The sequence below is a fragment of the Melopsittacus undulatus genome, chromosome 3 (assembly GCF_012275295.1).
Source record: "Melopsittacus undulatus isolate bMelUnd1 chromosome 3, bMelUnd1.mat.Z, whole genome shotgun sequence".
Taxonomy (NCBI): domain Eukaryota; kingdom Metazoa; phylum Chordata; class Aves; order Psittaciformes; family Psittaculidae; genus Melopsittacus; species Melopsittacus undulatus.
Genome location: NC_047529.1, coordinates 58,840,353 through 58,854,249, shown reverse-complemented (window position 1 = coordinate 58,854,249; position 13,897 = coordinate 58,840,353). Strand labels below are relative to the sequence as shown.

The 13,897-nt window shown below is 41.9% G+C and overlaps 1 protein-coding gene across 3 annotated transcripts in view; it reads left to right on the top strand.

The window, feature by feature from the left end:
• The first annotated feature begins 8,021 nt into the window (after positions 1-8,021).
• Positions 8,022-13,897, top strand: part of ATG5 (autophagy related 5) — a 77,921-nt gene continuing 72,045 nt past the window's right edge. For 2 of the 3 annotated variants that reach the window (XR_004081326.2, XM_005154663.3), the window contains exons 1-2: positions 8,022-8,094; positions 8,912-9,072. Coding sequence is in view for 2 of the 3 variants with exons in the window: in XM_005154663.3 (XP_005154720.1) it covers positions 8,965-9,072 (108 nt within the window). In the remaining variant the exon portion in view is untranslated. The remainder of the gene's footprint in view (positions 8,095-8,911; positions 9,073-13,897) is intronic. The other variant, XM_031054065.2, reaches the window with a different exon arrangement.

Below are 13,897 nucleotides of genomic sequence, written 5' to 3'. Positions count from 1 at the left end.
GAAATGGACTCAGTGGAAGAGGATGTATCTTGCAGATCAAAGCCAATATGGCTGGTGTCACAGGCAGGGCTTCTTATGCCCATGGATCATCTTCTGGCAGCAAGGACTGGTGGGGAGTGACAGCACCACTGTGAGAAAGAGAGGTGAGAGTATCTTTACCAACAGTCTTGCTCATCTATTGAGAAAGGCTTTTAAGCAGGTTCACCAGAGTATGGAAATCAAAGTTTAAAAAGAAGTGTAAAAACAGGCTGAATTTAAGATGCTAAGGGAAGTGAGGAAGATACATAGCAAAGACCTTGATTTCAGGAGAGTGGACTTCATCTTGGTCAGGGAAGGTGTAGGCAAGAATCTCTGTGAAACCAAGAAAGAAGATCCCATTAGAGCTGATCTTCAACTGAAATCTGCTTGAATCACAAGAGCGGCCCATTGTGATTGCACAAGAAGTTAGACAGATATGGCCGGAGGCCAGGTTGGCCGAAGAGGGAATCTGTAGCTGAGCTCAGACACAAAAAGGAGGTATGGAGAAAGTGGCAGCAGGGACCAGGAAATCTAGCAGCATCACCCAGGTATGCAAGAGTCAAATTAGGAAAGCCACACATGGCTGGGGTTGAAACCACCAAGGGATGTAGAGGGCAACAGGAAGGGCTTCTACAGGTAAGCAGCCTTCAAAAAAGAAATGTAAGCTTGCTGCTAATTATTGCAAGCAAGCTAGAAAGGACCTAGTGACAAACTATGTAGAAAAGGCTGAAGTACTTAATGCCTTCTTTGCCTCACTTTTTACTGGCAAGGCCAGGTCTCTGTGCCTAGTAGCAAACAGGGAGGAATGAGGTACTAATCACCATACAGGAGGATCAGGTTGGAGAAAATTTAAATGATGCTGGACATGGAACCTTATAAGATGGACCCATGGAAGTTGAGATGGCTGATGTGAGGCTCCTCTTTATCATCTTTAAAAGGCTGTGGCAACTGGGGGAACTCTCCAGTTGCTGGTAAAAGGCAAATATTACTCAGTATTTTAAAAAGCCAAGAAAGAAGACCGGCAACCTGGTCAGCTCCTGCGAAAATTAAGGAACAAGTCCTCCCCATTTCAGGCACATGAGAATGATGGAAAGATGAATGGAATCAGCCAACAGAGATTTATCAAGGTTCAGTCGTACTTGACCAAACTGATTGCCATCTATGATGAAATGGCTGGCTCTGTGGGTGAGAGTAACAGATGTAGCTTATCCGAAACAAGACTTTCCACAGTCTTTCACAGTACAGTGGTAGCTGAAGTGGGGAGATGTAGACTGGATGAGTAGTCTGTAAAGTGGATGAAGAACTGGTTGGACTGCTGGGCTCAGAGAGTAGTGGTTAAGGGTTCAAGTTTGTATTGGGTTTACATGACAAAGTTGTAGTTTTGGGGTAGCTGGGGGAGACTACAGGGGCACCTTCTGTAGGAAGCTTCTAGAAGTTTCCCCCATGTCCAATAGAGCCAGTGCCAGGAGGCTCCAAGATGGACCCACCACTGGCCAAGGCTGAGCCCATCAGTGGTGGTGGTAGTACCTCTGGGATAATGTATTTAAGAAGGGGAAAAAAGTTACTGTGCACCAGCAATTGTAGCTGGAGAAAGAAGACAGAATATGTGAGAGAAACAGCCCTGCAGGCACCAAGGTCAACAAAGGAGGGAGAAGGTGCTCCAAACACTGGATCACAGATTCTCCTGCAGCCCATGGTGTAGCCCATGGCGAGGCAGGCTGTGTCCCTGCAGCACATGGAGGTCCATGGTGGAGCAGATCTTCACCTGCAGTTCATGGAGATCCACAGTGTAACAGATATCCACCTGCAGCCCATGGAGGACACCACACCAGAGCAGGGGCATGCCTGAAGGAGGCTGTGACCCATGGGAAGCCTGCACTGGTGCACCTCCTGGCAGGACCTGTGGTCCTATGGAGAAAGGAGCCCACGATGGAGCAAGTTTGTTGCAGGTCTTATGAACCCTGGAGGGACCCACACTGGAGCAAACTGTTCCTGAAGGGCTGCACCCATGGAAGGGATCCACGGTGGAGCAGTCTGCTCCTGAAGGACTGCACCCTGTGGAAGGGACCCACGCTGGAGCAGTTTGTGAAGAACTACAGCTCTTGGGAAGGACTCATGTTGGAGAAGTTTGCAGCTAACTCTCTCATGGGAGATCCCCCACAGTGGAGCAGCAGAAGAGTGATCTCTCCCTGTCCTTACCTTGACCCGCAAGCCTTTCACTGTATTTTTCTTTCCCCTGTCCAGTTGAGGAGGGGAATTACAGAGCAGCTTTGGTGGGTACCTGGCATCCAGCCACAATCAACACCTCACCACAGAGGTCTAACTGGAAGCTGGTTGCTAGTGGCATTCCTCCAGCATCAATATGAGGGCCGGTGCCATTTAACATTTTTTATCATGGACGTGGACAATGAGCTGGCATACACACTTGTCAGGTTTTTGCATGATATAAACTGGGGTGTGGACTGGTTGATATGTTGGAGGGCTGAGCTGCTATTCACAGGGATCCCAGCAAACACGAGGAATGAGCCAGTGGAAAAATCATTGAGTTCAATAGAGGCAAATGCAAACTTTAGCACAGCAGTGAAGGCCAAACATATACTGGGCTATAATAGACACAGTGTGGGTAGTAAGTTAAGGGAATTGATTGTTCCTCCTCCACTCAGCACTGGTGGGGCCATCGATAATTATGCTTCTTATGGAGTCAGATAGACTTTAGGATTTTTACGTTTTTCCCCACCAGTGCTAACATCCATCCTCCTATCTTATATGCATTGTATGTTTACTTCTTTCCCTGAGAAATCAAAGTGATTTAACAACTAGCTCATATAACAAATGTACAAATACAACAAAGAGAAAAAAACAGAAGAATTCACATCCAATATTGATTTTACATTCACTAAAAAGTCTTTATAAATTTAAACCTCCTTAACACACTTCATTAATGGAGAATCAAAGATATATCACAGCTTCAGGACTGAGGTTATCAAGACTTCATTGCTACAAAGTGACCAAAGTGAATTTGTAATCACTGAGAAAAATTCTTTCCTTGAATAAAATTGCTGAAGGTCATCCAGTCATACCACAAAACCAGGGTTTATTTTTGGATGGTATAGAGAAATCCTGTATTTTATTACAAATCAGAAGTATTTCCTTTCTGAAAGCTAAGAAAGAAACAATGGTCTAGGGGACAGGTAATATACACACAGGTTTACTGAGAATAGAAAACAATTTTTCTGAAGCCATGGTGATTTGTATGGGCAGGGAATCTGGCCTGCTGTTCCTATGCCACACTTAGCATTGTGTTATCCATGAACCACTATGATATTTGATACTTCACTGCAATAGCAGACAGGATTCATAAGATAGCCATCAGATTAGGTTGTAATGAGAATCTGTGGATGACTGTGTTTAATTCACATGCTTAAAAGTATGTAATATATTTTAGAAAATTAATTAAATCCTTACTGAAAGGATTTTAATATGAAGCTGTACAGGATGAAAGCTTCTTACCAAGGTATAAAAGACTAGTTGTTGATAAACAGCAGTTGATGCTAGTTTCGGTTCTTATTGTTCCTGAGTGTCAGGTAACACACAGGTGCTTAGTGTCTTCTAGTACTGAGGGCTGGACTAACCCTTGCCTCAGAAGCTGACATGCCAACAGCATTAACAGGAGTTTCCATTCAGATTAAGGGTGAAACATCTTCTTGCCTAAAAATAAACAGCCTCAAGGCTGTTCCAATAGCCAAACAGCAGAGGATTATTATACTATCCTTCTTATAGTTTTGTTTCACTTCCTGGCTATGCTATGATTCAGCACTTAAGTTAGTGATGATCCTCAGTCATAAATGGCTAAATTTATGTCATAGACAGAGTCAATCCTGTCGCATAAAAGAGGTAGTACTGACAGCCATTAATCTTTCTTTGAGTATTCCCAACAGGAAAAAATAGGAACCATGGGGATTATTGCTTTTTGAATACCAGGCACTCCTCTTTGGTAAGTGACAGTACTTGACAAAGTATTACTTGGCTAGAATGCAGAGGGGTGAAAACCTAGCTAAATGAAAAAAGGTATTTCCCTCTCTCCTTGCTAAGACCAAGATGTCTTAATGGGGCTACAATAAAGTAGCCACAAAGAAATTAATTTGAGATAAATAACAAGCAGCAAACTTGAAACTAGGGGTTCCTAATGTCCAGTCGCTTGTTTGAGCAATAAAAGATAATTTTCATAGTCTGAAATATAACTTAGGAAGAACTAAAACTGGAAATCAACAAAATAAACCAGAGTTAACTACTGTAAGGGAAAACTAGGACAGCTGTTGGCACACTTCAGTTATTTAGACAAGAAAGTTTAAAAACAGTTTAGAACATTTCAAATGTTTTCACCTGTTATAGGAGGCAAATATAGGTAGATGAAGAGGGCACAAAAGGAAAGGTATATCCAGATAAGAGGGGATCTTTTGCTTCCACAAAGATGTAAATAAAAATTGTATCTGGAAAATATTAAGTGCCATCAGATGTGGTACTTGCATCTTGTAATATTTCCAGAAAGCCGTCAGATGAATGAATCAGATTTTCATGTAATTAATAAAATTAATTCTTCACTGGGAGTAGGCAACAACGAACTATTTAGCTAGATATAAATAGCAGCATTATGAGTTTCATTTGACTCTTACTCACTGTTACATGTTACAAGGTGTACAGTAATGATTCCAACAATCTGGTTTTGTTTACATACTCAAAAGACAATAGCTAAGAAATTAAAACAAAATATGTTTTGCTTTCTATTGAAAGCTGTTAGGGAAATGAAGAGAAATCATCAAGAATGATTGAAGATCAATTCCTAATAAAGCAACACTGGAAAAAGTCAAGGTTCGCATATCTTTGTGTGTTTTGCCATTTATTTAATGGATTCAGGGGTTTACATGAAGAGGAGCCAGGTCTGACTAAAAGGAATTTTTCTGTCTACCTGCCAGGGTTCTTTGTTGTATATATGAATGATCCTTACTTTCTGTATATGTAGGTGCCCATAAGACACCAGTTCTGTGAAAGCAACAGCAAGTTTGTTCCATGTGATCAAAGCAATACCAGTTATCCCAGTTATAGTAAAATATACAGAGAAATAATATTTCACATATTATTTCAGTAACTTTTCAGCATTATTTGCCTTCACCAACATGATCCAACTTCGTAACTACTCCTTCTTTGAGAAGGGGTGTTGGCTTAAAGGTCAGGAAAGAACTCCAAAGGTGCCTTCCAACATAAATTATACAGCCCACAAATATGTAAACAATCTGTTCCATTTCTCATATTTCTGTTAGAATTAATGCATCTTTAATTATAATCTTGTTCTTTACAAGCATCTTCACATTCCATTTGTACTCACTAACAGGTGTTTTGATTTGCTTGCCATTAGGCAATAACACAGTGAGTGTTGCATGATGATGCTGTTTAAAATGGGGGAATTCTCTGGAGAATCTTTGGAATTGGAAATATGCTTGCTGAGCTCTTTCCCCTCCAACTTAGACTGATCCATTTTACTGTGTGACAGTTCCACTTGAAGCATTAGATAACAATGTGGAAAACAATATGCCAAGGGAGGTAATTACTTTTTTATTGCATCGTTTTGACATTCCATTCTAGCAATTATTTTTAATGTTCATTCAAATTCAGATCATTATTTATAGCCATATTAATAGCAGAGTTGGCATTCACTTCAGGTCTGGTAAGTACATCAGCAGTTTGCTAGGATGTTTAAATAGGAAGACACTCTAAACAGCAAGTTATCTCACTTTATAACTTACTGTGCTTTATTCTCTACTTAGCATCTTCTATCTAGATCCAGAAAAAAACTTGGGCACTCAATTGTGTTCAATTTTAAGCCTATAGAGTGGAATCCATATGCCATGGTGTCAGGGGAGTCAGGTTCCTATGTACCTTATGACAGAATAATGCAAAAGTAAATGTTTAATCTGTTTGGTAGTTGTCATTAGCAATCAACAGAATGCTGATTACACAGCCTGGCTGGCCAATGGTGTGCTTCAAGAGCTGTAGCAGTAGAGGTTAAATAAAACCTCAGGAGGTAAGCAGAGGCAGCATCAAGAATGGGTCACATCCTCAGTATATACACTATCAGTATAACAATCTCAGCATTATTGCTAATAGCAGTGCTGGCAGGCTTCTTCCTGCTCATGAGGAAAAAAAAAAATGAGTGGGATCAGTTGTGCCAGTGGATGTTTCTGGGCCATTTTGTTTTCAATACAAGTGGGCATTATCTTTAGTGATGCTGCTGCAATGATCAATCAAACCCTTCAGCACTACTGAAATAACCCTTTCCTATAAAAGAACTCTGAGGAACTCATAAGAAGAAAGCACAAAGAAAAAAATGTGGTTTTCCTTGATTTCCTGTAGGGATATCTACTTGTGCAAAGCTTTCTAAAAGTTTGGAAACCTTGTAACCAAGGCAAAATATTTTTGTTTGTTTGTTTGTTTGCAGAGGTGCTGGCACCTCACAGGATCTCCACATGTCTCCTCATCAGATCAGTTCCAGCATTAAGGGGGTTCCTTGCAGAAATCCATAGAGAAGCCTGTAGCGATGACCAGTGCTTGTGGTTTGGATGCCATTGTAATTGTGGGATTGGTACTATGCAGGTCTCAGTGGAAGCATCCTTCTTCATACAGAAGTTTCTGCCATTCCAGGTGTGCAAGACAATCATTCCACATCATCCATCTACTTAAACTGTTGTGAGTGCACAGGGAGCACTTCTGGAGAAACCCCTCCCCTTCCATTATCTCAATGTTAATATGCTGTTTGGAGGTGCTGCCCAATACCTGCACCCAAGGCAAGTATACCTTGCCTATATTTAGAAGCATAAGGGAACCAGTCACTTGAAAGCCTAAAGCACTTGCAGCATAGCATGTGCTATGTGCCATCTTTCCCTATGTTTTGGGGTAGGCTATACTAAATATCAACTTTCATCCAGGTTTACACCACTTTACCTGTTGATTGGGTTTGAGGTTGGGTTTTTTTTTTTCAGACGACTGAAAAAGTACTAGAATTTCCCAGATCAGACGGTTGAATCAGCAGTATATAAATTCATTGAAATGCTAGTCACAAAAAGTCAGTAATAACTGCAGTTAGCTCTTGAATGCCTTGGGACACCTGCTGCAGCAGTGGCCACTGCGTGACATCTGGTGGCTACAAGCCAGCATAGCAAGAACATCGCACCACTGAATTTGCAGTGTGCCATGCAAGTCAGGGAAAAGACACATTTCGTTAGGTTTTTTTCAAACGTTAACTTCCAATATACCAGTTGTAATGCATTTGCTACAGTTGTACGTCTTGGCACAGAACAACCTGGCTTTGCCAACTGCTAGTGTGTGACACATGTAAGCAAGGAAGCCATGATACAGCTGTTCCCCGGAATTATGATGTTCCCTTGACCTGAAACGTGCTGTCCTCCCTGTTCACTCCTGCAGTTGTAGGACATCGAGACGGGGCTCTGCGGAGTGACAGAATTTCTTTGAAATACAGAGATGGAATTCATTGTGAACTTGCAGCCACTGGGCCGATAAAAACTGACCCGGAACTATGCTCTCATATATAAAAGATGTCCCCGGTCTCTGCAGGTCCTCCTCACCTTCCTATGGTCATGGTATTGTCCTGGTTTCGGCGCGGATAGAGTTAATTTTCTCCCTATTAGCTGGTGCAGTGCTGTGCTTTGGATTCAGGCGAGAACAATGCTGATAACATACCGATGCTTTAGTTGTTTAGTTTAGCGTTTACCCTGATCAAGGACTTTCCAGTCTCACGCTATGCCAATGCGGAGGGGCACGGGAAGCCAGGAGCGAGCACGCCGCCTACAGGCGCAGTCCCACCTCCCGCCCCTCTCGGCCACCACCCTCCGCCCCACTTCCGCCTTCCGTCGCCGGCCACCGCCCAACCGGGAGCCGGGCGGAAGCGTCGCGGCGGACAGCGCGTGCGCTTGGGGGCGGGGCCAGGCGGGGCCACGGCGCGGCCGAAGCTGCCGATCAGTTCGTTCCTGGCGCCGCGCGCACCCCGCGAGGGGTAGGGCTGAGGTAACGGTTGCTCCCTTTCCCCTCCGCGCCCGGTGCCCGTCTACGGGGCTGTCCTGGGCCGGCCCACACCACACGGGACGCTGTTTGCCCCTGGAGGGCTGGGGCGCTGCCCGCCCCCCGGCCTTGCTGTTGCCTGGGGGAAACACGCCGGGGGCTGCTGTCGTAGCGGTCCTCGGGCCGGCACCGGGGATGGGAGCCCCGCCGTGACGTGCGCTACTGATTCACCTGGGGTGGCTACCGAGGAGGGAGGGAGACCGACTGACAGACCGACCCCCGGGGCCTGGCCGAGCCGCTCTGCTCCGGAGGGCCGCCCTCGTCCTCAGCCTGCTGTCGGGGCACCCCACCGGCCTCAGCGCGGCTGTGGCGATTCTGGAGCCGCCGTGACACCTCCCCTCCGGGGCCGGCCTGCGGCCCCGCGGGCGACAGACCTGCTCATTCACTCCACTGCCCGACCTCCTGCTCCTGTGCGGACACCGGCTCTGCTGAGTGCCTGTGGGCTGGGGCCTCCCCGGGGTGCGGGAGTTGTGGGATTACTGCAGGGTGCTGATGTGGGCGCTCCCTTTGCCCCCTCTTTTGGGGAGTGATGCACGCTTACAAAATGCACTTTTACTTGTCATCCTCCGTGTTTTCCTAGTTAGGAAAGTGTTAACTCAGAGGCCCCAGCTCATCACATCCTATGTAGAAAACTGAATTTAAGGGTTGAGTGACAGCCTCGATCATGCTTGCAGGGGTGCATTTATGGGAGAACATTTAACAAGCTGTATTTCATTTGCAGCTGTGCTGACTTGTTTCTTTTGGGGGGGGAATGGGGTGACAGTTCTAGCTGAAGAAACAAACTGACCTACATGTACTTCACTATTCATTGGAAGAATGACAGATGACAAAGATGTGCTTCGAGATGTGTGGTTTGGACGAATACCAACCTGTTTCACTCTGTATCAGGATGAGATAACTGAAAGGGAAGCTGAACCTTACTATGTGAGTATAATGAAGGTAGTTACAAATAGTCCAGTGCCATAGCTATGTTTGTTCCTTTCATTCTCATCATGTTTGCTACTATATGTTGTAAGCTGGGCACCCCTGCCAAAAAAAAAAAAAAGCCAACAACAAAAAACTAAACCAACAAACCCAACAACTTTTTTGTTCTTATTCCTGGTGTCTCCTGAAAGTAAAGCTGCATGAGCATGCTGCCTGATTCATTTATCTTCACAGCAGGTTCAAGACTTTTAAGTTTCTTTCACTAGTGAGAGAAACTTATCACGGATAATTACGATCTTAAATACAAAAATCAAGTGAGCAAGTAATTAGGTAAAAGGAGGAGTTTCTACCTGAGTTCATATGTTCTTGGATTATGGTCAGAAAAAGGGTTATGTTTTTGGTTTATGTTACTGTACTGCAGAAATAACTTCAGTCAGAGCCTTGTGCAGTCTTAAAAACTTAGGTCTGTCACTTGCGTAACACAAATTTATCATGAACACTTGCTCCACTATTTCTGCTCATGGATGACTTCTGCTTGTTTTCTTTAAATGCTAACAGCCATGAGAGACCTAGCTCAGATGCAGGAAAAGCAGCTATAATATCTTAACAGTACAATGCCTGAACTGGATTGCTAGCTGTCCATGATATATGAGTTGTAAACTACAAGTGCCTTCTATAATCACGTAGTATTTACACTATGCTGAGTGTACTCAGCGGTTCGTTTTCAGCACCTAATAGATACTTGATTGATAGAGAATGTTAGCTAATTCAGTGAAACTTGACTTTGAAATATAACAAGGATGTGGGAGAAAAACCTTGTACTGATTTTTTTATGTGATCCTGAAGTCCTTAAGTCTTGTCCTAGCCTATTCCACTCCTTTTGAAAATATTACTGGGTAGAAATACTTTTTTCTGTGTTTGATAGCATCTTTATGTTACCAGTTTCTGATTTATGTGTACTTAGTGGATTTTTGAAACATAATAAACCATTAATTATTTTCATTCAGTGATAACAGAGCTCATCATTCTTTTTCAGTTTCCCCACTGGTAAAAACAGAAGCACTCTATGTGGTTGACCTATTAAAGTCTCAGACTTCAAATTTTTTTTAATATATATATATGCTAATATATATATGCATATATTGTATAAGAGCTACATGAAAGGGATGTATCTAAGTATAGAGACATGCAGTCTTGATCTGTATAATTCTATGTTGTTGCAAAATCTGGTTATTCACAAATCACAGTTCTAAAATTTTGGCTTCTTCCTTTCTCAAAGGATGTTGGAGCTGATAATACAGCTTCTTGAAAGGGACCAAGGATTTAGAATAGCAATCTAAGTTTTAAATTGTGGTTTAGTTCTCATGGTTTCAGAGTGCATCTACATTAATGTTTTTGTTCGGATCTAGAGTGCTTTTTTGATGCAAGTCTTCATCCTTTCCGCTTACTGTGCCCAGGTTTGCATCACACAGCAGTCTTATAGCCCACAACCTGAATAATTTTCCTGTGAAGCTGAAGCAGAAGTACTTCAGCTGCTAATGGACATTTAGTGTATGGGATCAAACTGGGGACAAATTGAAGTAAAAAACCATCAAACCTCCAAAAACTGAAATAAAAAAAGTACATGTAGTGAACATTCCTAGCCTTTGACACCAACTGCTCAGCTTTTCTTGTCTCCTCTACCACACTTCAGTACTTGTTAATATAGATATAACCTCTGCATTCCAGACTGCCTTCCATAAATGGGAAGGCTGCATGCAAAGGAAATACTGGCATCATCAGGTTAAGAGGAGAAAAAAGCTTCAGCTCTGAGGAACTTGCTTTATGAAGGTGGAGGAAAATGTAGACCTGGAATGTGAAGAGTTAGGGAGTTAGGAAAAAAGAATCTGTGTAATGGATTTTGGTTTGGTGTGTGTGATGGGACAGGAGATCCTTGTCTATTAGGTGTATTAATGCAGTACAGGAGTGATCATGTTACGGCACTCATGTTACTGCTACACGAATAGCAGAACTCATTTAAAATGAGCTTGTTTATCTTTTGGAAAGAGTAGTGACATTGAGACCAAGTTGCTCAAGTGAGATACTGTCCTGTTTCTTCCTGTAGTCAAGCTGGGTAGGTTTCTGCAGAGTTAACACTGGAAATGCGTATGTCAAGTTTCTTTGGAGTTTTTCCTATAAATGCTTGTGTTTGGAGTGGAAGCAAAATTAGGAACAGCTAGGTTGAACTACCTTTGTTGCTGAGCTATCTGAGATTTCCCTAGTTCTAAGGTTGTTAAAATTTTTATTTTAAAATGGTGTACTGTCTGCCTCTTCGTGCAAGCAAGAGTTAGACCTAAAATATGTACGGGAAGCAGAGTACTTATTGGCTGAGATTTGTCAGGTGTAAAGAATGAAGTTAAAGCAGAAGGCGATCTTAGAATGAGCTCTGCCCAAGGGACTAGCCTTTACTAGGCTACCTTGTCTGTATATTTGCCCATGCAGTACTGTAGGTTGTTTAATTTATGATGGGCATTCTGTATTTTGGAGTATAATGTAGTGAACTATCAGTCCTACATTCAGATTGCAGTTGTACATTACTTGGATTGTTGGATGTGTTTGATTTTCATGGCATTGTTCTAACATTTAGCACCAAATCCGCTGTTCAGAGGTTGTCTGGAGAAGAAAAAAAAAAGGCAGTTGAGCAAATGTGATCTAGTGGAATGACATTAACTTAGATTAATATATCTTGTCATATGATCATGTGTTTTGTTTTGTCTTATTAGGTATTTCAGCCTGAAACTAGGAATTACTCTTACCACTGAATCATGGCTGTTCCCAGCATCTAGAACTGTTGCTGTAGGGTAACCAAAGGCTGAAACAGTATAGGCTCGTTGGCCTGCATAGACTGGTTTAGGAGTTAGTAGGAAAAGTGTGGGAGAGGTGTCATTCTGGTGAACACAGCTTTGCTTAAAAGGAAGGCTCCTTGCCATATGGCTGAAGTGTTGGAGAAGCTTGTGTCTTAATAGTCTAGAAGGTAAACTGCTGTGTAAAATTATGGTTTTCATATAGAGGCCTCTATAAAACAGTGTGACTGTGCTGTTGGGAAGACTGTCTGAAGTCCAGCATATAGTTAAATACATTAAAGTTGGGTTTGTTTTGTTTTGTTTTTCCCCAAAATATTTTAGTTAACTTTTCTCTAGAAATGGTAATAGCATTTAATAATTACAGAATTTTTGGAGTAAAAATGTTTTGTGTCAACTGGTGTGTTTCACAGAGTATGGACAACTGGTGAAGAAGTCTTAAAAGGGATAACAAAAATTGAAAGTGGTAACAAAATGAAAATATATTTGAACTATGCTTTTAAAGGTCTCACTTAACAGATCTAGTATATTTGTAAATCTCTTGAATAATAAAAGCTAGGAAAGTGATAGAATTGGATCCCTTAATGTCTTCCATTGAAGGGCAAAACCAAAAAGATTTCAGTAGATGCTGTAAATGCTCAGCATCTCATAAAAGCAGGCAGTCTGCATTAACCTGCTTAACTGTTGGGTTTTGTGCTCTGAGGATTCCCACTGGGAGTACTGGCCACGTTCTGTTAAATTCAGTTAAATGCTGTTTGATTATTGTCTGTGATTGCTAATTGTGTTAAAATAGAGACTGCATTGTTGTTCTACACTGCAAACTGAAGTATTTTACAGAGGAAGTTAGTTATGCAGTTTAAAGGGTTATGTCAAACACTGTTGCACTCAATAATGCTTGAATGTATTTATCAAATCCTGCATGGATGTGCCCATGTTAAAAATTGGCATTTGAGGCAGTCGAGACAGGTCTCATATCAGAATATACCAGAATTAATTTAACTGTAAATATCAGACAGAAATAATATGGAGTTATTACAAAAAATATTTGGATTTGATTGGAATAGGCTGATTTGTGTTGTCTCAAGAACACTCAGTATAGATATGTGGAATCAGGTTAATAAAGGATAAGACTGTCATTCAAGTCATTGAGGTACCAAACAATTGTCACTGGAGTGTGTATGTGATTTCAGTTTTAAAAAGTGAGTGATCTCAAACTCAGTGAAGGTTGTGTTTAATTTCCTTGCTGAAATGGTTTGGGTTGAAGGGACCTTAAAGATGATCTGGTTCCTACACCTCTGCCATGGGCAGGGACACCTTCCACTGGACCAGTTGCTCAAAGCCCCATCTAATCTGGCCTTGGACACTGCCAGGGATGGGGCAACCACAGCTTATCTAGACACCCTGTTCCAGTGTCTCACCACTGTCTCACCACCCTCATAATGAATTTTTTCCTAATACCTAAATCTCCCCTTTTTCAGCTTGAAGCCATTCACCCCTTGTCCTATCACTACATGACTATGTTCGCCTTGTAAAAAGTTCCTTTCCAGATTTCTTTTAGGCCCCCTTTAGGTACTGGAAGCTGCTATATGGTCTCTCCAGAGCCTTTTCTTCTCCAGGCTCAACAAGCCCAGCTCTCTCAGCCTGTCAAAGAGGGTAGAAAATACATGATAGTGGAAAAATAAAACCATATAGTACATAAATTATGATATGTTAACTGACTTGATGACTGTGATAGTGGTGAGTCTTCATCTTTTGTAATTTTATATAATCCTAAAATTTAGTTGTTTCACAGATGCATGCAGATTAGTAATCTAATAAAACATTATCTGAAAGATAAACCCATTCTCTTTTGTAAGAACTTACTCTTGATTTCCTCTCTATACTTCTTCTGATGTTTATAAATATTCTAGTATTGTGGTGAAAATATTATCTAATTTATATATCAAAATGTGGTCTAATTGTTGGAGAGATTCTGGAAGAATGTT